Source organism: Centropristis striata, chromosome 7 (genome assembly GCF_030273125.1).
Source record: "Centropristis striata isolate RG_2023a ecotype Rhode Island chromosome 7, C.striata_1.0, whole genome shotgun sequence".
Lineage (NCBI taxonomy): Eukaryota > Metazoa > Chordata > Actinopteri > Perciformes > Serranidae > Centropristis > Centropristis striata.
The window spans coordinates 17,097,666-17,123,739 of NC_081523.1; the positions used below are offsets into that span (position 1 = coordinate 17,097,666).

The 26,074-nt window shown below is 41.8% G+C and overlaps 1 protein-coding gene across 2 annotated transcripts; it reads right to left on the reverse strand.

The window, feature by feature from the left end:
- Positions 1–425: 425 nt before the first annotated feature.
- LOC131974725 (rapamycin-insensitive companion of mTOR-like) lies at positions 426–22,287 on the reverse strand. Of its 2 annotated transcripts, XM_059337158.1 has the most exons (38): positions 21,902–22,287; positions 21,729–21,776; positions 19,968–20,065; positions 17,071–17,135; positions 16,641–16,772; positions 16,340–16,403; positions 15,666–15,792; positions 14,715–14,884; positions 14,250–14,317; positions 12,888–12,955; positions 12,674–12,756; positions 12,080–12,167; positions 11,866–11,956; positions 11,275–11,341; positions 11,033–11,113; positions 10,690–10,790; positions 10,302–10,467; positions 9,978–10,079; positions 9,851–9,897; positions 9,611–9,746; positions 9,295–9,494; positions 9,071–9,197; positions 8,714–8,878; positions 8,322–8,398; positions 8,129–8,207; positions 7,875–7,984; positions 7,698–7,785; positions 7,491–7,583; positions 7,218–7,324; positions 6,638–6,867; positions 5,393–6,497; positions 4,328–4,363; positions 3,743–4,002; positions 3,226–3,429; positions 2,880–3,032; positions 2,541–2,664; positions 2,310–2,448; positions 426–2,152 (listed from the first exon to the last, which is right to left on the reverse strand). In XM_059337158.1, exons 1-38 carry the CDS (start codon positions 21,948–21,950, stop codon positions 2,072–2,074), a joined length of 5,229 nt encoding a protein of 1,742 aa, XP_059193141.1. In that variant the 5' UTR covers positions 21,951–22,287; the 3' UTR covers positions 426–2,071. The 2 variants fall into 2 exon arrangements, with proteins under 2 accessions (XP_059193141.1, XP_059193142.1); XM_059337159.1 differs by lacking the exon at positions 4,328–4,363 and having other exon boundaries at positions 21,902–22,286.
- Positions 22,288–26,074: the final 3,787 nt, after the last annotated feature.

A 26,074-nucleotide genomic window follows, 5' to 3' on the forward strand; every position in this document is an offset into this window, starting at 1 on the left:
ATACAAGCTATAACAAACTTCAGATTCATATATTATTCATACATTTCATTCAAAGACTTCAGGGACCGCTGGCAGAGTGAGGCAAAGTTTCATGAACCATTTTCTGGGCCCAAAAGATTGTGCTCTCTGTTCAACAAAGAACTGAAAGCACACTGAATTTTCCATTCCATAAGTCTTTTATCAAAACCAAGAGTGCCCTCTATTGTGCTGAGAAAATAAAGAAAGTGGTCCATGTAGCTTCATTTACACATCACTAAAAAACACTTCTTTGAGAAAACTTTTAATGAAACCAGGCTTGAGTTTTCCGGATGTGGTTTTTTGTTTGACAGACTATCCATGTCGGGACATTTGACACATGCCCAGTTTGTGAGTAAATCCAGATATAGGTTACTCATGAAAAATGGAAATAAAGAAAGTGTCCAATATTTTTGGGTATTTAAAATTTTGTTTTATTAACAATGCATCCCTTTGATAGGATTGTATGTTTCTTTAGGTCATCAATGCCCCCAAAAACATACTGTACACATTATACAAGGGAAACCACGATTCAGGCAAAAAAAAAAAAAAAAAAAAAAAAAATCTTTTTAAATTATAATACAGTCTTGAGGAAAAAATATAAATAACTTTTTTTCTTCTCTGGTTGAGCTCACTCTATGGTACAGACATATAATAAATAGATCAGATCTGACATCACTCAGCTGATCTATGAATCATCTCTCTATGAGTCCATTTGTGTAGCAGCATTATAGCAAAAACAAGCCAATGGAAACAGAGATCCCCCGTTTCCCTGGAAAACTTTTACAAATCCTTTAGTCATCATCACACCGCCCCCCTCCTCCATCTCAGCCAATGACAGACAGTGATATTGCATTGTGGAAACAGATTCAGGGGCAATTATATTCCTACAATGTAATGGCAGCATGTAATGGCAACCTATTATTATCATTATTATTTTTTTTAAGTTTTACAAGCAAGAAACACGTTAAGGTGACGTTACAACTTTGCCATGCTTGTTGCACATGCAGTGGAAGTGAAGCACAGAGGTAAGAAGGCATAGAGTTGGGAAGCTGCTGGGCTTTAGCAGGTTTTGGAGACGTCTGTGAGCAGAGCAGAGTTTGGTACTGAATCTGTAATGAGTCATTCTACAGATAACGTGTACGACTGAGCATCTTTCCAAAAGATCAAGCCACCTCCTGAGGAGCTTACTAATAATGACATGGCTGAAGAAAAACATTATAGGTCCTAAGCAAGTAAAGGATGGCATAAACTAGCATTAAATTACATGCTATTCTCCTCATGTACTGTGTAAGGGTGGCATATATAGTGCTTTAGAAAATACAATACTAGTGATGTTTGATTGTCTGAGATATAAGAAATAGAAAAGTAATTGGCTGTCTGTGCTGACAAGAGGCTACAGGTTGTAGGAAGTGGTGAGGCAAGAGAAGCAAAAGCACGCATCTGGCTAGAACAGATCACAAGTCGGGGTGGGATATGAACCAGGGAGGCTCCAGATAAGTTTTAAAAACAGCAGGACCCTTCTGTAGTGTTTTGTTTCATAAGGAGAAAAGAACGCGGGGTCCGAGGAATCACTGGGTAGACACAACAACATGCCTTATTCATTTCATTACAGAAAAACACCATCTCTGGAAAGAGATAAAATGTTGATAGATTTTTTTTTCTTTTAAACACAACGTGAGTCTTTTGTCTTAATGATCCAGCTTGTCCTTTAGCATTATGTTGATGTATTATTGAGTGTTGCTCAAGATTGCCAACCCATCTGAAAACAGTATTTGGTTAAACTGCTCCCCCTTTTTCCTGTTAAAAAAAAAAAAAGTCTTAAACAGCATTAGGCGTCGGGTTAGATTTTGTTTACAGAAATCGACATCCTACGCTTCCACAAAAGGTGAGCGATGACTCCTCCTCTTCCTTGGGCTATTGTACTCTGTTTTGAGCAGCAGAAACATGCCAGGCACCTCCCCAACCTTATATCTTATATTCTCTCAGTCGTTTTTTCTGTGTTTTGTAGGGTGGCAGGACCGGGGCTGTGCTGGGAACACAAGGGGGAGGATGATCAGGATTCTGCAGGAGGGTCACCGTCCTCTTCAACAGGTTTTGGTAGCTTCATCAGGATTGCCTCTGCTTCCTCATACATCTGAAAGTTTGGGAAAGAGAGAGGGCGAGCAATGTTAGACATGGGAAAGCAAACGAAAAGAAGAGCCATAGTGACAAATGCCGGTTCACCTGGTTGGCATATAATCATTCCAGTAAATCAGCCCAGCAAAGCCAGAAAAAGACCAAATTCTACATACCGGCATGAATTGCACGTCCTGGAAGAGTTCCTGTATGAAACGTCTTGAGGTCAGACGAAACATACAGTGGGCTAAGAGGTGGGAAACCTCGGAGTACAGGCAGATGTCGTCAAACGCATAGGGAAACTTCTCCTTTATCCTGCAGAGAAAAGAGATATTCAACAGGCCTTAAAAAAAATGTGTATTGTTCTCAAATAATATATGTAGAATGAGGAGAAGAGAGAGCTTTACGTCAGTAGTCCTGTTTCGTGGCCTTTAGTTCCTACAGAGGAGCTGAGGTTGATGATGAGGCGGAGCACCTCCTTCCTCAGCAACACTCGGGAGGCGGGGCCGTCTTCGGATATCGTCTTGCTGCCTACATGACGCACATGAAAAAAATATTTAATATTCACAATATACAGCAGTACCACTGTGCAAATACTGGAGGTACAGTAATAAGAATTTGTCATCCAGACAAAACTGCAGAGAGTAAGAGTTTAAAGCTTTTAAAGTTTTATTGAAACAATAACAAAACAAAAAGTAATTTTACAAATTAACATTCCGGCAGGCTGTGGTAAACCTTGGTCTTACCTAGGACGATGTCACCAGGTGTGGGCGTGCTACAGATAGAGCCTTGTGACACAGCAGCATCGCTGCAGCCTGACACCCCAGAGAACTTGGACTGAGGCATCGCCTCCAGACGATGGCCACCCTGCCCTCCCCATGATGGGAAGTCGACGTAGTCTGGGGTAAAAAAGATAACCAGTTATATTCTGCACGGAGTTTTAAGTCTGTGTATGTGAATCCTTGTTAAAATCCCTGATGAAACATGGTCCAAACAATCAAAACATGCTGGCCTTTTCAATGATTTAGCTGCTACAATAAAGGCTTTCAATCTTTGCCTTGTTATACAAAGCATCTTTTTATTTCGGCCCACCTGTCCGAGGGTGTGTGCTGTTGATCTGTGGCTGTGTGGGGTATCCGAGGACGATGGCTCCGACACAGTAGAGGCAGTTTTCTTCAGTGTGTTCCTGCAGTCCCGTCTCCTCTGAACCTATCGTGTGGTTCTGGTTGTCACCTCGGCAGACAATCAGCTCAGAGATACTGAACTGTTGCTTCAGTGCTGGGAGAGGAGGGCGATCTAGAGAGAGAAAACCATGGTGAGCACAAACAAGATTATCTATTTCAAAATCTGTCTCTTCTCACAAATCTGTAATTTATATAGAAACAAATTTCCACAAATACAATTTAAAAAAATATTGAGTATATAAATGATAATGATAATATAAAGTCATTTTAATGAGAAACAAAGTACCTCAAGCAATGAAAACTTTCTCAAGATACTTTGTCATTATTTTAAAATACTTAAATATTTATCATACAGCATTATTTTGACAAAGTATCTATATTTCTTCATCACATTTTCATAGATTTAATAATCAAGCTGAATTTACCGTCTCCATCTCCAAAGAGGAAGCGTTTCCGCTCTTCTGACGGCGGGCTGATCCTCTGCTGAAAGTAGGCGGAGTCTCTGATGTGGAACATGTCGTTGATGTCCATGGGAAGTGCTAGGCCTACATAGTCATCATTACACCCGTAGGTGGCACTAGAGACCATTGAGCGCACTGAAGAGCAGCGTTGAAGAGTGCTTTGGTTGATGGGACTGAGTAGCTCCTCTTTATCCAGAGAAGCAAAGCTAAGAGCTTTGAGAAACCTAGGGAGGGCAAGAGGAGAGGTGCGTGAGAGGATCCGGGGGGAGAGACTGGGACAGAAAAAGGAACATGAGGAGTAAGTGAAAAAAATGTTGGATAAAAACACAGAGAGACAGACTTAGTGAACAGAAAGTGAGAAGGAAGACTGGATCACAAAAGCCTGAAAGACTGCAGCAACCTACAGCTACAGGTAAACTCGAGGACACCTGTTCATGCAAAGTGTGATATCGAGGTCTTAAAGCAGTGTCGGGTACCTACTGGGATAGCTTTTAAAGACACTAAAGCACACAAGGACTACTATTCTAAAGGTTCACATATTTAAAATACCTAGATAGAGTTGAGGTTGAACTGGATGCAGATGTTCTTAAGAGAGGAAAAAAAAAAACTTTGTGTTAAATAAAAAATAGTTAGTCAGTCATTGTTTCCAAAACTCACCTTTGCATTAACATGCACAAGCTACTTAAGAATTAAAATACGGTTTTATAACAGAACAAAAGGCACAGCCACATCTATATTATGGCACCAATCTCTACCTGTGTGCTATTCACACCTCTATGAAGAGCTGATGCTCTAAGAGAAGGGAACAATCAACAACTGATCAGTCTACACGGAGCTTCTTCACACTACGGGGCTACAGGAGCATTCACAAAACTGCAGGCATAGAGCTACAGTGAGGAAATGTTGGTCTGGACCAGTGCTAGAAGCTACATCTCGACAAAGGAGGACACTGGGCGGTCCACCCACCGCGGTATGAATGTTCTGGACAGCCTGCGGTAAGGACTTAAGATGCCGGGCTCTGGACAGGTACTCCTTCTATCTGATATCCTGACAGACATAGAAGGTGCACACAAATCACACTCACAACTGTCATTGCCAAGGCAGACAGAAGTGAAAATCCTGCCCCCAGAAACAGAAATCATGGTTGCATTTTCAATTGCTTCTGTCAGGAACATTAACTAAATCTAAGTTTAGCATAGTGATATTTAATCAAATTCACTTTTATTCTACATGTGAAATTTTGCCAAAAAAGATTTTCACTAAGCAGGTCCTGTAAGATTCATAAAATTGTAGTTATACTGCACAAAAGAAATGTTTGAGCTACTCCTACTTCTCAGCATGACTGTGCAGTTTCCATAGAGGTGCAGGACTTCCATGGAGTAAAAATGAGGCCACAGTGAGTAAAATGTGACGAGAACAAAAAAGTGAAACTGTTCGAGGTTCAGAGGGTTTTAAGCTACAAGCAGCAGAATTGGAGATAAGTTTTCAGAATTTCTTTGGGATGAGTAAACACACATCTTTTAATTCATGCAAAAACAAACACATTCATGTAGACAAAAGAAAAAGGTACAGATGCTTCGTATCATATCATCCCTGTAGTGATGTTTGACTTACCTGCGAGGCGTTAATCTTGAGTCCAGGCTGCCGGTCTTCATAGTGATAGTGTCGGTGAACAGCACGTCTTTGGCTGGGGAAGCCAACGCTTCACTGTGAGACAAAGATGGATGTATCCTCTGCTGCTGCAGCCTCTTCAGCGTAGCGTAGCCCAGGGCGTCTCGTGGGCTGGTGTACATGAAGCTACAGTCGGCCAGGCTCTTAATGGTGGTCACTGAAGGAGACTTGAGAGACTGGGCTCGGCGGGGGAGAGTGTGCGAGGAGCCGGGCGGTACCAGAGAGACAGTGGAGGACTTAGACGAGGACATGTGGTTGGTCTGAGACTGGGGGGTGAGAGAAGAGAGCGTTTTGACAGTCTTGGCTGACACCACTGTGTTGAGGCTCACACAGTCAGAGGAGTCTGGTTCGGGTTCGGGATGCTCGGGGTTCCCAACGGTCTCCCTGGAGGGGCTGGAGCTCATGGAGCTGATGCCGCTGGTTGTGGTGTCCGTGTTAAAGCTCTGACTGCGGCTTTTAAACTGAGTACCTCCGCCGCCCCCTCCAACCCCTCCCACATTGCCTCCACTAGACGAGGAGCCCCCGTCTCCTGCTAGACGCTCTCGGCTGCTCTGCTCCCTCTCTCGGCTGGGATGCTCCACGGTCCCGTGCCCTCCTAGACCACTTAGTCCAAGGCCTGAGCCTCCGCTCCTGGCCAGCCTGCCATCCACAAGCTGCTCCTCAGAGCCCCCCCTGGTCCCGACAAAGGACGTCTCCAGGCTGACTGTGGGACTCTTCGGCATCCCTCTGCCATTAAATACAGGGGTGAAGACGTCCCCTTGGTTTGGGCTGTAGACAGAGGGCTCCGTCACTGTTCTGTTCCGCCTCATACTCCCCGTCTTCATGTCAGTAGGGGTGCGAGAGCCTGATGGGGTTTTGGGGTCGCTGGTGGAACGCAGCTTCTTGCTAGGAAGGGACAGGGAGTTGAGGAAGCGAGTGCGAACGAAGCGTGTGGAGGCCAGGATTGTGAAGGGACTGCGTTCCTTGACTGGTTTGGAGTGTAGATAGAAAGAGGGCTCGTCTGACTGGTCCAGAACATCACACTTGTCATCGTCCAGGATGTACATGTCTGAGAGCACAGAGAGAGAAATGAGAACACAATATGAGCATAGGAGGCATAGGAGTCTATCATAACTGCCATGACAATAAATATTTGATTACTATGATGAGTGCTGGCACTAAAGCATAGTCAAATTAAGTCCTACGTACTTGGATGAGACTCGCTCTCACTGTTGTGGCGCGAGCTGGTGGATTCAGAGTTCAGACTGAGCGTGCTTGGTACTGAGGAGAGTTCAGAGGTCAGCTGTGCATCGACCTCTTCTGGAGTGACAGGCCACAGCGTCCTGCGACTGTGTCTGACTGCATCCCAACCGTACTGTTTCAGCACCTCACAACCCTGCCGGGTCTTGGAGATGACACCCAGCACATAAACACACGTCCTGCGGATGGGAGAGGTCGGTTAGAAAACACACTTAACGTACATATTTTCAGAAAAATGTGCCATTGCTTGAGTAGATTGGTTTGAAAGGCATTTCAGGTCAATATGACTAATCAAATGTAGCAAAATAAAAGGTTCTATTTAAAAAAGAAAAAAAATGACTTCAGCATTGTAAGCAGCTCGTTTTACTGCTTTTTACTCCTCGCTGTTTATTATATTTGGAGCTCTCACCACCAGAAGACCTTGTTTACTGCGAACATTGTTTTCTTGCTGGAGGAAACAAAACAATTTTTTAAGACAAAGTCTAGAGGAAAATATTTTGTTGGTAAAAACAGGAAATGATAAGCTTACCCTCGTACTGACAGCACGTCAGAGTGCTGAGCCAATGCGAGGATGTCAGGAATGACATTCTCCTCCTGCAGGAGATTCAGACCCCAGTTTGAAGAGCCAATATTGCCCTGCAATGAAATCAACACAAACCATCAGGAAAATCTCTTTGTAACTATTATTATTTTTACAGCAACTCAGGCTTCATATGTCACGTTGACATATGAAAACCTCAATAGAAGCTTTGAATGTTAAAAAGCAACAAAGTAACATAAATGTACAGTAGGTGATACTGACCAGGGCCCAGAGTGCAGCCTTCAGCTGTTTAATGCCCTCCCAGGTGTCCAGCATCGGGGAGCGAACCGTATAGCTGAGGTCAGGAACCACACTCTGGAGACAAAGACAGACATTAGGAAGAAAGGACGCTTAATCTCCATAAGACAATGCTACTCAGAAACTAATGTAGAAAATTGTAAAGCAGACTGTGCAAGCTGAAGCATTTACCTGAGCCTCCAATAGATGACAGCCCGTCTTATCGTGGACCAGCTGACCATACAAGTGCACAGGGAGATAGACATTTGGTCTTTGTAACCTGGAGACACAACCAGAAAGAAATTAGGCACACCCTCTGCAGCGCATCCTGTTGGCTCATCAGGTGATTTAAAGACTCCAGTTTCTCACCTTTGGTTGCTGCGTCTGACGTAGTTGTCTCCATCGACAGGTTTGCGGTAAGTTGTTAGTGCTTCGTTGAGCTGCTCCTCTATCAAGTCCACATACTTAAGGTTGTATTCCTGCAACCAAAGAGGTATTTAGGTCAAACAAAAACCTCTATTAGAATATTAGAGTAGAGTATTAGAGTGTGGTCCTATAATATAGTACACATGAAATTAGACATGGATTGCAAATTAGAGTTTATTGTGCCATTTTATCTATACCTTCTGCCATTTGTCCAGCTGTTTGCTGACATAACCCCTCTCGTTGAGGTAGGAGAAACCTTTAGGAATGGACAGGAACCTAAACAGCAGAAACAAGATGTACAGGTTATTTCATTATCGAGTACACAAAAGACTGAAACATGTGATATACTTTAAGCTGTGTCTGATCAGCAGTACTGCTGTAAACACGCACCTGAGGAGCAGCAGGAGGCCCTTGTCTCCCAGGTGGGACAGAGCTGGCTTCAGCTGGATCAGAGCGTGGAGGTTGGCCTGTGAACAAGCACAACATACTGAGTCAAACAACAGCTGTGGACATACAACACCACTGTCAGACAAACTTTTTTCTTTTCCCTTCTCAAGGGAGGGAAGAATCCATTCAAAACTGTAGGGCTGCACAATAAACATTGCTTAAGCATCATTATTGCAATGTGCTCATGTACAATAGTCACCTCGCAGGAGGTGTGATATCAAATAAGGCAAATTAACTTCAACATGTCAAGCCACAACTTAATTTTCCTGTCAAAGTGCACCAAATTGATGAATTTTACTTTAAAATGTACAAATTTTTCTTGCAGCTTTAGTGACCTTGTCCTCGCAGGCCTCGTCCAGTATGTCCAGGGCCTCCATGGACACAGCTTTGCTGTGGTCGTGAAGCTGTGTGACCAGCAGCTCCATGCCCCAGCTGCTGAAGAACTCCACGCTCGCACGCAGCAGCACACGGAGGTGTTTGGTGGCATACAACCTGCACGCCTGCTCAGTGAGACAAGAAGCATTTTGGGAGAAAGAGGATACATCAGGATGCAGTTTTTGTAGGTGGGAAGAAACAATGACGTGCTGGGTGCATGAATTTGTATATAATGACTCCACAACGTGATGTCTAATGTTTTGAACAATTTGTGGTAACTGACAACTTGTAAACATGTGTTGCTGTAGCTGTCTTACATCAGTAGCAGCAGTGAGGATCTTGGAGAGGATCACTCTGGCCAGACCGTCTCTGCTGTAGTCCAGTGTGGATACAGCAAGTTTCAGCACAGCATCCTGGTTCTTCACAGAGCACAGATTCAGCAGGCTGCAAAAGCAGAGAACAAGAGTTTTTGGCCGAACATTAATAAAAATGTGTCAACAAACATTTCTTTAAGTCATAGATTATGTATCTGTACACTCACCACTGAAACAGGCCACATTTCTCCAGCAGTTTGACTCCCTGTGGGTTTGCAGAGAGCGTCCCCAGGAAGAGAAAGTAGTGTTGGCTGAGTGTGGTGAGCAGTCCGTTACTCTGCAGACAGCGCTCAGGCTTCAGCCCTGAGGACGAGGACAGCCATGACACCATGTCCCTCACCAGGTCCTCCAGGTAACCCTGGCCGTCCTGGTGACAGCAAGAGAAGGAGAGAGGGAGATCGTTGACAGGAGAGGCAAGTTAGAATATGACAAAAGGTAAAACAGGAAAGTATTTTTTTATGTGTACGTGCACACTTCTCTAACCTCATCTGAGTCCATGAGGAACTCGATAAACTGACAGCCAACCACAGTGAGTTGTCTGGCTTTTGGGTGATCCAATGCCAGCCCTGCGTACAATTTACTACTGGGCTTATAAAAGAACAGCAGCCTCCGCACAAACCTGCACCGCAGAAAACAGAGAAGTATTTAAAACAAGATGTCAGAGAAATACATCAGACTACTGCAAATGTTGTTCCAGGTTTTGATGACATGAAGGCGTCTTACCTGTGCATATGTTCGTCTTTGTTGTTCCTGAGATTTACATGTGGCCACTGGAAGAGAAAACATTTCATCAGACAGGAGAAACAAAATTGACAACAGAGTCTCTGGTCCTTCATGAAAACAGTCTCACCTTTAGGATGGTGGCAATCAGCAACCAGTTCCACTCCAGGTTCTGCTTGTGGTTGAGAATCTGACTGTCTCTCAGGTTCATCATCAGTGCTTCTTCTGTGTCCTGAACACAAACACAGAAAACATTGATTGAAAATCTACATAACAATAATGGAAAACATCTCATTTTCTCGACGACCGTTCATTTAATCGACTTGCGCTCAGTCACTCACTACACTACATTCAAGAACGGGTGAAGAGAGACCGGAGAGACCAGAGATGTTACAATGTAGCACACTCGAGCATTTAGAAAAGTAGGGTAGCTGAGGTTAAAATTCATAATTACCTTAATGACATAAATGTCCCTGTGGACACGTGAGTGAGACTCTCTACGGTTATGTGAAGACACAGACTTGCGGATGATGTGGTCCAGGTAAAGACTGTGCGGTTTCAAGCCTCTCTTCTTCTTCTCATGGAAACGCTTCAGATTGTTGACTGCTGCACTTGCACGACTGGAACAAAACAACAAATATGTTTGCAATGTTTGGATTTGACAGAAATTTGGTTTGAAAATGTTAACATAACTGTCTGTTCACTGCTCTACTGTATCAGCATATATTTATGAGAGATAGTAAGTTTAGATAATTATTTACTGTAGTTCTGGTAAATACATTTGGTAGGACTGATTATATCTTTGTCAGGGGGAACAGACATGCATGTCTGAGTGTACTCACAGTCTTTTCTGCTGTGCAATGTCAAAGGAGGCTGCCATGTTGATGAGGGTGGGGAGGCAGTGCAGGTGGTGGCTGTGGGAATGGGGAAGGATGGTGTTTGCCTAAACAAGAGAAGGGCGGGGGGGGAGGGGGGGTGCATTTAGTATTAGATTCAAAATAACTCAGCTGTAGCAGGCAGCTTTTCAAAACACACAAATCTTGCAGACTTCTGCAATGTTTATTCTGCAGTGATACACAAACTAGCACAAACATTCTTTCGTGTGAAGGGTTTCAGGGTAGAAACAATACTTTTTCAGCTTTCCAAAATAAACAGGTCAGAGATACTTTTTGCTTTTAATATTACCATGTGTAGAAGTTCTCCCAAGAGGATGGTGGCTCTCACAGCAAGCTGATCATCGCTACTGGTCACAACTTCAACAAGACCCTGTGGTGATAATAGAGGAGGATAAGGTTTAACTAATTTACCATTTAAAGTACCATTAAAGGCCATGGTGTGTTGATACTCTGATAAACATCTGTGCAAAATATTTTAGAAATCAGCCTTTAGGTGCAAATGTATGAGGAAAAAAAACTGTATTAGCTCACCTCTAACAGCCCACTGGTGATGAAGGCAGAAAGAACAAATGCAAGGTAGTTGTCCATCAGATCAGGCCTAATAAAGGAAAACACAAAACCAGGATGAACGCATCTTCCAACCAGACAAGTTAAGTTTACATCCATATCAGTGGTGATTCTAAATGTATTATTTAAATTGGTATCAAGTGTATTTTTTGGGCAAAATGGAAGTTATCACTATTGTGACATGTATGAAATAATTTCCAGTGAGAAACATGCTGTCTTCACTTGAAGACCTTTCCTGGTTGTCAGCCAGGAAGAGGAAGTGAATATGGCAGACTTATACAAGTACCTTGGGTCCCAATCAATAAAAACACTGGACTGGACATACAATAGAAAGGGTTCTCTGTGCGAAATTTAAAAACGGTTTAATGGCTTTTCTATGGACCATAAAAACATTTTTTTTTTTTTAAATGAAGGACGTACTGTCTCTGTTGGGTTAGGTCTGGGTCAGTGCCGGGTTTGTTATTTATATGACAACACTTGGACGCCACACATTTGCATCACTTATCCCTTTTGTCAAATTTTGTTTAGCCTATTCCATCTCCATTCTCCTCTCACCTAGAGCGAGCCCGATGGGGTAGGATGACTTTGGCCTCAGCAGCAACAAACCCGTCAGAGAGTCTCCAGGTGTCCTGGAACCTGGCGGGGTCTGAAGGAGACGTGGGGAAAGATTAGCTCGAACTGTTTGTCTGAAACAGACTTGTTTGGGCTGAAACAGCAGCTGGGAGGAAGCACAAAAATGAATAAGAAAAAAAATACATATTTTTCTTACCAACACTTAGAAGAGCTTCTGTGAAGTCTTGAGTTACAATGGGCACAGGGAGCCTGAATATCTCGTATAACACCTCCAACAAGCCTTTCTGCAGGGCAAATTACATTAAAGCCATCAGATACACATTTGATACAGCACAAACTACATTTGCAAGCACTCAAAAAAGCACTTCTGATATGTCTGTGTTGTGGCTGTGTTCGACAATACTCAAATTACTCGAGGGTAGCCCTAGTTTTTCTCTGAATCCACAGGAAACGGAGTGATAATATCTGATTTGATCTATCCCTGCCGCTGCTGCCTTCGGTTATACTGTAACTCACTCTGTGCTCCGAAAATGAAACCAGACTCCACCACAAAACTGCTAAGGCCTTGTTTTGTTTTTTATTTGAAGTATTCCATCCTAAAAGAACACAGGTCAATATGGCTCCTGTCATCGCCATTATTAGGATAGTGAGGGAGGTCAGACTGACCATAGAAATAAGTGCTAACATTACAGCAAGCAAAATGAGACTGATGCTACAAAAGTTTTCTATTCACTGCTAAGCTTTTGCAGACATAAACTTTTTTTATGTACGCAATTGTTTTAATACTCACCCTAACTTCCATATTTGGTATGCAAAGTAAACCAATTAAAGATTGGATTCCAGAATTTCCAGCCTTGCACAGGTGGATAATACCTGAATAATAGGGGGCAAAAAGACAGACATTGAAGAGAAACATCAACAGTAAAGCACAAGTAATAAAAAACACGAGTCTGTTTATTTACAATTCTCACTGAAATTATTCATAACTAGATTCAATTTCTTACCAGACCAGGAGCGAAAGGCTGCCACTATAGCCATTCTACTCGACAAGAAACGGGCTTCTCTGTCCTCCCTGTGAACATAAAAACATGCACACATCAAAAACAGCGCACCATGTTCCATACACACAGCATCATAATGAACTCTGTACAGTAGGGTTGGGCCGGTGTAGAAGTCTTCGAACCAGTTTGATATTCAGCCAAACACCAGACTGCTATACAGAATTCTACCACTAGGTGTTGCACATTGCTCAGCAGCCGCTCATGATTGGGAACATAATGAGACTGAGAGAGCCCATGAATGAGTGTAGTACTCCTCACCTCTTTTGTTAGCTTTAAATTAGAGCTTGACCCATATGGATTTTTTTTTTAGAAAAAAAAACAATGTTAGACGAGACAATGGTTACCCATTAGCAATATGGCAATATAAGCTTACACTATTTCTAAATAATCCCAAGCATTGTATTCTGCATTTTATATTACGTAAGAATTTAATACTGGACAACATACATGCCGATACCAAAGATATCAATATGCCTTTGAGAGGCCAAAGGTTTTAGTCTTACTAGGGTGACCTCATCCCAATATACCAAATTCGGGACAAATAGTATGTTTGTGTGAGACAATAGCCCCTTTCATAGTGCAGTCCTGCAAATGTCCCGCTATATTGCCCGAAAGATCTGTGCCGGCTTTTCGCCTTAGGGCGTTCTTTGTGATCCCCCGTTTTCTTCAGCCATTGGATAAAATCCAGATTTTATAAAACCACTGAGTGACAATTTAATTAAGAACTCAAATTGCAAAATGAACATAACGCAACACAACGCAGCTATCTCTACTGAAATCTCCTTCATGTTGCTGGCCTTGATTCGGCGGTTAATAGCGCACTACCTGTCAGACACCAGTGGCTCCTTTAGTATTAACAAACTAACAGACCGGTTTAAGCTCGTACACCGAACCCGACTGGCAAAACTGCAAGGGGACCCAACTCTATTGTACTGCGCTTTTTCCAAGCATCTCACAAAAGATCAACATACACCGCAAAAGCAAAACAAAAAAGAAAACACTGAAAGAAGTCAAGGAGAAACATAAAAACATCTTTTGATATAAAAGCAAATCTTTCAGAGTGACTTAAAGGATTATCATGACTTGGCCTGCTTCACAACCTCAGGCGAGTCATGCTGGAGTCAAGCAGCCCTGATAACAAGGGTCATATCACAAAAACACAATACAAACCCTCAACTTTCTCAACGCATGGTGTTACCAATATGGGAGCACAGCAAACGGTAAACAGAGGGAAATGTCAGAACACTATCTTTTTGTTTCTACTGTAACAGTGACACTCTTCATACCCCCCACACACACACTCACTTGAGTTGCCCTTCAGCCGTGTCTGCGTTGTGACGGTAGTGAAAATCTGTGAAAGGCGCGAGGATTTGCTGAAGGAACAAACACACACAGGAGAGGGATGAGTACAAAATACAGCATACTTCAACGCTCTTCATTAGTTCATGAAAATTAAATGGCAGCATTTTTAAATATCCCCACTCTTGCAGTAATAATGAACCTGCTTCAAATCTCATATGACATCCATGTGGATATTATGACTGTGGTGATGAGATGCTTCTGTCCCAGGTGTCTGTTTACAGACAATGAGGCTTTAGAGAACTGTTGTAACTGATTACTGTAAGCTCCATGGGAAAGAGACAGGCAACCTACGGCTGCTAATCCTGACTGGAATGACTCCCAGCACACTGGCTCATTTAGAAACAGCCACTTCCCCTGAATTTATATCTGTATGTGTGTGTGTGTGTGTGTGTGTGTGCGTGTGTGTACCTCCAGTTCAACGTCAACCCGCACATACTGACGGGTTCGTGGGTGGTTGAGTAGATGGAGGATGGTGGTGATCAGAGCTTCGTTGATGCGACTCAACTGACAGTCAATCACACTCTTCAGGATGGTGGTGAGGCCTCCACGTTTGGCCACCACTTCTGGGTTCTTCAGAGCTACACAATCAGCAACAAAGAAACATTAGAGGCTTTTCACATGTCTTCATAGAAAAGATGCACAGGTCGATCGGTAACTGGTCGAAACTGCCCGGTTGTCAGTTGCACAGCCATGACCGGCAGATCAATCATGTATATCCAATTTTGGCCAGTTGAGTTTACACACATGTGCCGCATAATGGTTTTGCATTGCATACACAGCAGTAGGGCTGGTCTGCGATGGCTGACAGTCATTGACCAACAGTGTGATTTACAACCCCCCTTCTCAGTTCTGACAATCTTGCTACTATATTGCATGAAGTTGGCGCTTTATTAGCATATGTTTTGGACCCTGACATGTGCATCACTAACAGGGGGGAAAAAAGAACCTCAAGAAAGACCAAGTGACTATGTGAGGATGGAGTTTGAAAATTGCCCCCATTTTCCTCTGAAGTAAAGCATGTTACATAAAGATATGATAAACTGCAATTTTAGTTTGATTTTATTTGTCAATTGACCTGTCCTGGAGCACTTTTATTTTGAAATTTGTTAAAGTGAGAGAAGGGTCCTGTACCTTGGCACAATTTGGGGGGAAAAATGTAAAGAAAATGTATTAATAGCCAATTTTTCATTGTGAAGGAACAATTGATTTTTAGTTTTTCAAGAATTAAAAGTTGCAAAAATGTGTATGCTGTCAATTGCAGTTCTTAGAAAGAAAAAAACACCACAACTTCCCAACCCACTGTGTGTACAGAATTAATTGTTCTTCTCCAGTGTCCATGTTAAAAGGCCAGGAACTCACCTAGTTCACATACGATGGCGATGGCTGCGCGGACCATGCGGTCTCTCTCCTGCAGGCCATCAGTGCCCACGGCAATTAGAGAGTTTGCAACAGAGGAGGGGAACAGCATCGCATTGACAGTGATAATCTAAAAGAGGGAGAGGAGGAAAACATGAGTCATCAAACAAATCCTGACAAACAGAGGAAGAAAAATAACTACAATGATATCTATGGCACTTCTTCTAGTGCTCTCGAAAAAGATGCATATTAAAAATGCAAAAAGATTACCTGAATGCATTCTGAGAATTTATATAATATATCAGATTTTATCTTAAGTGGCGATATGTTATGCAGTGAACACAGGGGTTATATTACTGCCTGGATGGCCAATAGTCCTTTTCTGAAACCAGACCCTGACTCTATGTGTGTGTCTGTGTGATGTGTGTGCAAATGAGTGTGTGCGTGTGAAGAGAGTTTACAGTAAACTACAGAAAGGGCTATAAATAACCTCCCCTGCAGACTTGTGCAAACCGTCCACACACTGACACTGCTGCTAACCCAATGATCTTTCTGCTGGCACTAAGGCTGAGCTGTGAGGGCAGAGGGCAGATTTCTTTAGCAACACGACAGTGACTAAATCAATTCGAGAAAGGCGGTGGAGGCGTGAAAATAAAGAAAAACACATGTGACCTTACCTTTCGGACTAGTCTCAGAGCCTGAGTCCTCTCCCCCTCATTGCTCTGCTGGATGTCAATACATCTAAACAAGCATAAAAGCATATTAGTCACGTCCTTTTTTCTATTACCACTGCCAGCAAGAAGGAGAACAATAAATGTATCAGCAAGAGAAAAGTGTGAATAAAGTATAACATTTCAAAGGAACTGGCAGACTCCAGACAAATGAGATGACTTCTTGAAAAAAAAGGGGAATATTCTTCCTGACTCCAGTGAGACAGCACTTTTTCACCTGACTGGTACGGTCAGAGCAGGATCTCACCTGGCTATCAAATAGTCCACCTGTAGTTTGAGGACCTTCTGCAGCACTGTGGTGTCTCTAATGAGGTAGCGGAGCGACCGCAAACCTGCAGCACGCACTTCCTTAGCCTCATTCAGTAGAGCTAGTCGCAGACTAGAGGGTAAAAAAAACAAACACTTAGATGCATTGCAAATGGACATGATGTAATATTAACTGAGACTTCACAAATGCTTATTATTCAGTGAAAATTTTCATAAGCATGATGATTTCTTTACTGCCGTTTACCAAATAATGTTCCAAATGCAAAACATTCCAGTTGATTAGCCACAGACTTACAAACAAGTTCACATGGGTTCAAAAATCACAAGCCAATGAATTGTAAATAGAGCACATGTTGATAGAAAAGTACATGGTGTACAATTAGCAACTACTGGGTGCCAACAACACTTACCAAATGATGATTTCTTCGTATGTGTACCCAAAGTTTTCCTCGCGGTGGTTAATGCTGCATAGCAGCTATAACACAGAGACACAAAACAAAACAAAATGTCAATTTTATGTCACTGATGTAATCATTATATAAATGCATAATAATGCACCCTTTCAAAGTGCAACAAACTTATAATTGTGTGTGTGTGTGTGTGTGTGTGTGTGGGGGGGGGGGGGGGTGATCAGAAAAATGGAAAACGTTGTTTATTCTGCATCATGTTGGCTGAAATGTTGCCGATGTCCTAATGTAAACAAAAAATGCATTTAAACGTATCATACAATGTCTGGAAATGACCTCGATACTTTTTGCTGAGCTTGATGAGTTGATATTGTAATTATTGTGACAGACCTACAAGGGATGTAATAACATTGCTTCGGTCAAGTATAAAAATAAGCCTAGCATGGGCATTGTGCTAGAACTGGAGCCCCTGTAGGAGTTCATAAGGGAGTTACGCAACTCCAAAATGACACCATACTTCACCTGAGAAACGCACTGTTTAACAGTGTCGAACAAACAGCACAACACTTTCCTGCAGGATGCCGCAGGAGCCATGCAGGTGTGTTTGTTGTATTTTTCCACTTGTCTGTTACATGCTGACTTGTTTGGAGAAGGTGAATCGTGACTGCTTATTGTTGTGCTTTCGCTGGTGGTAGATGAAGGTTATAATCAGGAAAGCGTTGGGGCAACACGTTCACAGGTCCATTAGTGGGTGTCGGTAGGTGTCACGTCCACCATTTATTGTTTGTGAGTGCATGTGCCTGTATGAATATATGTGCTGGATATATGAAAGTAGAATGTGACAACATAAAGTAAACAATAGGTTCTGTTGTCTTCTGTGCACAGCCGGAGTATTTGTTCCTGTTTTCTGTATCGTACCAGGCCTGGCAATAGACCTTGTTTTTAGCATGGATTGCCACTTTTAGCATCACAGGTCCTCAATCATTAACAGAGGCCCACACACAGCTGGTGTATACAAGATTCAAATTCTATGTACACAAAAGCAGTTCATTATAAAAAACAATAAGCCTTCAGCAACAATCTGTGTCAACTGGCAGGCCAAAGCTAACAACAGCACAGTCTAAAACTCATTATATGCACAAAGAAATGAGCTCCTTCGGCAAAGGATGCTGCCATTTTGGAGCTGCCACATTTCTTATGGGCACCCCCAGTCAGCCTAACGCTCCCAACAAGTCAGTGCTACTCCATCACAGGAGTTCAGTCTACCTTCGCCAGTCCCAAGGCAGCAGCAAGGAGAGCCGATGAGTGAATTAAACAGGTAATCTTGGTGAGACTTCTTTCTTAAGGCTAGACATAAATCTCCTCTCTCCTTCGTCATAAACCACAGAGGAAAGCCGGAGGAGAGCATAATGAGATGGGTGATGAGAGGCATGGTGAGTAGGGGGTTGTTTTAAACCAGCTGTGATGTCAGAGCTCGAGTAGGCAAGAGGAGGGGAAAGGAGAAGGGGAGAGGGGTATGTGACACTCTCTGGGGGGGGATTAGGTCACCCTCACTGTCCTGGAACCCTTATAAGGAATCAGAGGCATGGTGCTCTCACAGACTTATACACACACGCGCATGCACCATGGCTATTACCCTCCCGTCAGTTGTAAACAAGAGAGTTAGGTGTATGGAAGGCCCACACACTGCAATTGTGCCAGCTACAGTTTTCTGAAGCACTCAATGCCTGCACGGCCACCAACAATTGGTCAAAATATTTCCATGGCAGACTGTCAGACGTGGTTTAAGGCAGCTGGAGTTGCTCAGCAGAAATCAGCAACGTCTGGGCAGGAGTCAGTGGCGAGTGTTGTGTAAAAAGCTTCAACATTTCTCAATGAGGTGATGGTGAGCAAAAATGATGTCTGCAAGTTTTCCCCTTATACTGAGCTTTCAGTTTTGCAAGTCATTTACACATTTTCTACACCATGTTACTCCCGTTCAGAATAACAGGAAAGCTTGAGACTATGCAAGCATGTGTTGGGTGGAAGGCAGAAAAACACCCTGGAGAGGTCACTAGTGCACCACGGGGCTGACAGTGGCCCGCCATGTCTGCAGAAAAACAATAAAATCTAAAACCACTGATGACATGTGAAAATAACTTCCATCTGTAGGTGTCTAGCACAGAAACTTAAAAAAAAGAGAAGAAAACAACTTATTATCTAATTCTTCCTCAACTATTCATTTGTAAAGAAAAATCTGTGCATAGCAGCTATCACCTGCTGATAAGTATGACAGACAGTTATTCAGCTTGTTCTTAGCATTTTAAACATAATGCCTCCATTTATGTTTCCATTTACCTCCACATAATTGAGCTGCTTTCATATCCAGGTGAGAAAGTTGGATGTACGTCATACACCACGTACAGGGCCATCTTTGCTTTTACCATCAACACTGCAGTGCAAACTAAGACAAGACTGACTGTTTATCACCTGTGCACAGAACATTCACATCTAAAAATGAGGGTTTCTGGGGTTCATATGAACAATAACTAAAGATTAGGACTTTCAGGTTTCAAAGTCTGAGTTCTGCTCTTGATGTCAGAGTGCTTTCCTATCCCTGGAGCTCCTGTTACATTCACTGTCAGCGTCACAATGACAGGCACAGCTAGGCCTGCTGGCAGCAACACCCAGGAGGAGAGGATCAAGGAGAGGTTAGTGGTGGCACTACAGAGAATGGGGGAGCGCAGCTAGTCAATCTTTACAGATATCTAAACAGTGAGTCAACCTTCTTGAAAGCTCCATGTTTCTTTCATGTTGGTCCTGGGATATAACAACTAATTCAATACTTCTAAGTGTTCTCAACATTGACTCGATTAGGAATAGAACACTGAGGTAAAGGCGTCACAACTTGACAGCATTACCTTTATGAAGTTGTTCAGGTGGCCCAATTTTCGCATGTTACTGACTCCATGTGGTTTGGCCACATTTTGAAGGATTTCACGGAAGTTTTCTGATGGCTCTGCCAGAGAAAGAGAGAAAGGAAATACAATGTAACCAAGACAAGAATTATGCTATATTGTCATAATATCAGTCAATGAACCGTTATTTATATGTTGCAGGAAGGAAGTTGGATTAGCTGGTAGAACTAAATAAGTGTGTACAGTCAAAACAAGGTCTAGACAGTTAAAGCAAGACTTGTGCAGGATGGGTTTTTCTGTTTTCGGTTCCTTTAAACGATTATGTGCTTCAGTGATACTAAATGTTCTTCACAAAAGACAGATGGTGTTTTTTTTTTAAATAAAAGAGAATTCTCTTGGCAAGAATCAGTGCCTTAACCTGATTTAGTTTGCATGGAAACGAGTACCAGATAGTGCATTTTAACAACAAGATAAATGCTGCAGGTACTATGAAAACACCAGCTTTATGAATTGCATGCAATATTTTCTTCTTAGCTGCAAAAATAATAATAAGAATGATCCAGATTATGTTTCAATCCTTCAAATTGTCATCAGCCAAAGCAATAACTCAAACACAAATAAGAACTTAAAAAACAGATAGCATTGCAAACAACTTTGCTAGCATTGAAATGATTCTAATACAAAGACTGAAGAATAAATTATTAAATAATAACCATTTTCAGCAAGTCGGATATAACAATCCAGTAGTTAATAGGGTTGTGATAGGTATCTATATTTATATATATATATATATATATATATATATATATATATATATAGATGTGTGTGTGTGTGTGTGTGTGTGTGTGCAAAAGTCGCTTGCAAATGGCCTTTGAGGATGTGTCCCTTGTAAGACACATCACAGGGATACAGTGTATGCAAGAAAAACACTTGAAAAAATCTGCAGCTTTAGAATATACAAAAATCTGTGGCACACTACCATCACGTTTTGCACGTACACACTGATCTGACAGGAAATATTGAGGTTGATTACTATATTCTACACAGTTATTTTGCCAATTCATGATGAAACAGCTCACATATCTAGTCCATGCTAATTATGTGGGGGACTCCAAAAGGCGTCAATGGGCCTAAAATACAGTTGGCTTTTTATGCTGCATTCATTCGGTTGCAAAATATCGCACGATTTACATGGTTATATTAGAAAATCCGCCGGTGCCTGGGCCCCTAGGACTGGGAGAGAGAACCGCAGCTCCATGTAAACAAACTGGTATGTGCTGCTGCTGCAGGAGTAAATCTGACCAAACTGTGCAGCTGTGTATCAGTGTGTCACTGGAAAAAAACACCCTCCGCTGTCTAAATGCTACTCAGCTAACAGCCTTGAAACCCAATTTCTCATACAGCCAGCGATGACCAATGCATGACTACAGCACTTATGGTTGGTTGGCTAAATAACAGGCTATCTTGCCCACACGCACACCAATCAAAACAACAGAGCGTCGTCATGGCTGGTTAGCTGTGGCAGCTAGCTAACGCTAACTCAGCTAGTTAAGTTAGCTCGCTGCCGCCTGTTATTATGATAGCTAGCAATGTTATTACACGAAACAGAAAGGGAAAAGGGACGAAATGACAACAGCAATGACAGGACAAGTGCACGGACTAAGTGGGGTTTCACTTCATGGGGCTAGTGTTTGCAGGACAGCTCCTCATCCATTTTGAACAATAATCGCTTTGAGGGTGATGATGTGATGCAGCTCTGCTTACCCCTGGTCAGATCCAGCGGTACGTTTTCTTCCCCGCTGTCATTCCGACCTGACAAAAACAGACACCGCGGACACGGTGAGGGGTTACAACTGGGTCATCAGGTGCCTGAGAACATCTATTTTTGCAATATGCCACTATTAGACACACCACTGAATCGAGTTTTTCACGCTTACCTCGCATCCGAAGACTCCGGATAGGACGGCCGCGGAAGCTGGCCGCCATGTTTCCAGGAACATACACAACACCGGAAACTTCGCGGATTCTCGCGAGAAAAGAAAACGGACAACGGAGGCATAGCCGCAACAGCAGACCTCCCACAGACCTGAGATCAGATAGATCCTGCTTAATCACCCGCTTAATCTTACGACGGATAAAAACGTAAATCTGACCTGGCGACTGTTTTATGGTCAGTGAAGCAAGGACTCGACGGCTGAACAGATTTCATAAAATGATCAATTCAATAAGCGTTCAAAGTTAACTTCACCACACCCCAAAAAATTATTCAAATGTTATGAACTGAATATTTAAAAAAAACTAAATAAAGCACAAAAATGTCCCGAAAATTTAGATTATTTACTATATTCTAAATATTTAGGGGATTTTTACAGTCTTGCAAACAGTGATTTTTTTTTTCCAGTGTCAGATTTAAAAAAAATCCTACTTGTTGACTTTGAGTAAAAAAAAATCTCCACTTTCTAAAACTGCTCCTAAAATAAACATAAGCTATACATGTTTTAATGATTTTCGTATTGTTTTTCACTTAATTATTATACAAATGTATGTCATATGCATTAACACAGCCAAAATCATTAATCATGCACTTTAATCAAGAAAATATACATTACAAAATGAGGGGTCTGAGATGTGCCTTTCACATGTGACATTCAATATTGTAGATCAGCACATTAAATAGATATCGCCTGTAAAAAAAAAGAAAAAAAAAAAGGAATCATTTTAAGTTGGTTAGTCTTTTTTGTTGTTGTATTCTCTTTACATTGAATCTCAATGAATATTTGGACTACAGTGGTGTAAGACGCATTCAGATCCTGAGTTAAAATACAAATGCCACAATGTAAAATATACTCTATTTAAGGGCAGTAATGAAAATGAACAGTTTGGTGTATGTGAAGCTTTCTGGCTCATTTTGAGAAAGCAGCCTTTACAGGTATATAATGTAAAACTCCATGTCAATTATTAAATAATAGATATCACCATGAAACTTCCCATGTTGATTTCTTACATTAAGATAATTATTTTTAGGTGACAAGTCACCTGAATTTTTTTTTACTGTATTATTTTATATACACAAATGAGGCATTATCTTGTTGTAACTTTTGGTGAATGTAGGAAAAATCTACAGCTGCAAAAAGACAAAGTGAAATAAAACACTTCCATGTGTGTATTCTGGATGTCTGAGAGAATGTGTGTTATGGAAGCTCATGCTTGAGTACATTTATAGCTGTTTTTCACCACAGAACACTTGTCTGTTAGTTATTATTTTTGAGTGATCAGAACATATACCTTCTTCAGCATACTCAAGATTATCATAAACATCATCTGTGGGCACAAAGACATTTATGTTTAACATATGTTGTGTTTGGTTGTGGCAGAGGAAAAGCTCTGGTGGGAAGAGAAAAATAATTAGAAAGATGCAGTTTGGTGTGGTTGAAAGAGACATGAAGTTTGTATATTTAAACGTTTTAAGTAAAGTGAATGGACAGTATACCATAAACACTTGCAAAAAGAAAAATAATGGTTCTAATGACTTGTAGAGAGGTATTATGTGAACGGGTGAATGAGCGCAGTCTGTGGTGTAAATCGATTTGAGTGGTCGCAAAGCAACTAGAAAAGCGCTATATAAGTGCAGGTCCATTTACCATTTATTATGTTGGATTTAACTACTTTAGTTTACACACACTTTAAGATAGCTGCAATAATTATGTCAACCACAAGGTGTCACCCATACATAACAATTCACATCACGCCAAACTGTAGAAAAAATATTTAGTTTCTTAACTATAGGAAATAATTATAAGGGACAATTACACTATTTCTTTAGACTGTGAATTACATTTTTCTCTATGTATATATTATTTTTGTACTTACATTTTTTCAAGAAAATGCATTTTATTACTTTTTTTGGTTAAATACTAACCTACATTATAACCCATATCATTACCATCTACTTAAAATAAACCCACTGCAATTTACTAGATTAATAAATAAGCAAATCTGACACATCCATTTAAAACAAATTAAAAAAAGAGTACAACATAAACGTCATCCTCCTCGTCTGTTTCAAAAAGAAAATGAAAAAAATGATAGGAGCTTATTGTCATACTGTCATATTCAAACAAATACTCAATCCAAAGGGCTGACCATTTTTAGCATTGAGCCCACTAAAAGAAAAAAGTGAAATCTTTACACTGATTTTTTTTTTTGTCTTTCAGGATGTCTGGAGTATTTAAGAGTAATTTTGCACCTGCAAACCTCAGCTGGTGCCCCAATGTTGTCTTACACATCTGGCTCTGCTTCTGACTGGAAAATTATAGGCTCATACTCCCCTTCTTCCAAATCATCATGGCCTTTATTGACAAACTGAGTCCTCACATAGTCACCTAAAAGCATATATGACCATAAATCAGCATAGATTACCGCTCAGGATTGGATATGCACATCCCCATTCCACTCTTTTCTTATTTCCCCTCTACATTTGCAGTGCATGTAAAGCAATCTACAGAAGCACACCATGTTCCTTCCTTTGAGTTACCTGTTCTGTGGATTACGTCTTTGCTCTTTCCTTGATCCAGAGACCTTGAGTCTGATTTCAAATCAACGAACGCCTTCCAGTTCTTGATTATGTGAGCAAGTCCTTTAATCGAGTTGGGGAGAAGGAGATGTCAGTTATTTACTCAGCTTTTAAATCTTGCCCTTTAATTTCCTTCCTTTATGCTCCTGATTATCATAGTTATAACTGCATCAAATCTATATTAAAGACACCGGTTTGGTAGCAAGTATAAACATTATACAACACACAAATATATTGGAACCATCCTCTTTGACTTGGTTTGCGTCCTCTTTTCTACTATTACTTTCTTGAAGTTTTTTTTAGATTCCTCTCCTTTTTCTCTCCTTTGGAGAGATGTTTAATTAAATATTAATTGTGTGTATACAATACAATATGTGCCTTATTTCTGCCTGAGTTGTTCATACATGTTTTCTTTTAAATGTGCCTGTAAGGACAAAAAAACATCAAACTGTCAACATAACTTCTAACAGTGGCAGGATTACTGTATTACCTCTTTTCTCTTTGAGGGATGTGCTGTGAATACAAAGCAACAAGTTATTCCACAATCTTATCCCTAAATTGATTTTATTTGAGTCCATCCATCCATCCATCCATCCATCCATCAATTCTCATCTGATTATCCGGGCCGGGTCGCAGGGGCAGTAGGATAATCAGGGCATTCCAGGCGCCCCTCTCCCCAGCCACAACGTCCAGCTCCTCCTGGGGGACTCCGAGGCGTTCCCAGGCCAGGAGAGAGATATAATCCCTCCACCGTGTTCTGGGTCTTCCCTGGGGCCTCCTAGTTGGACGTGCCCGGAACACCTCTAACGGGAGGCGCCCGGGAGGCATCCTTACCAGATGCCCAAACCACCTCAACTGACTCCTTTCGACGCAAAGGAGCAGCGACTCTACTCCAAGCGCCCTCCGGATGTCTGAGCTCCTCACTCTCATCTCTAAGGCTGAGCCCAGCCACTCTACGGAGGAAGCTCATTTCAGCCGCTTGTATCCGAGATCTTGTTCTTTTGGTCACTACCCAAAGCTCATGACCATAGGTGCGGGTTGGAACATTGATAGACCGGTAAATCGAGAGCTTTGCCTTCAAGCTCAGCTCCTTCTTCACCACGACGGTCCGGTACAATGCCCGTATCACTGCTGATGCCGCACCAAACCGCCTGTCCATCTCACACTCCATTCTACCCTCACTAGTGAACAAGACCCTGAGATACTTGAACTCCCTCGCTTGAGACTTTTATTTGAATGCAATATGAAATTTGAGACATTGCAGCTGACTGATTGGGAATGACCTTCAAGGGAGAGTGGTGGAGGGTTAATGATGTCGACATCGTCATATATCTCATCCTCGTCCAACTGCTGTCTCCTTGACTATGGCCAGAAAGAGAAATTCAAACATTTTATGGGCAGACTGGGATAGACTTTGTCTTTACAATGGTGCATGATGAAAGTCAAATTTTCTCAAGACTACAGAGATCAGTTTTCTGTGTGAAGCAGCAGGCAAAGTGTTGTAGCTGTGAAGCATGACTTCACAGGAATTCATCAG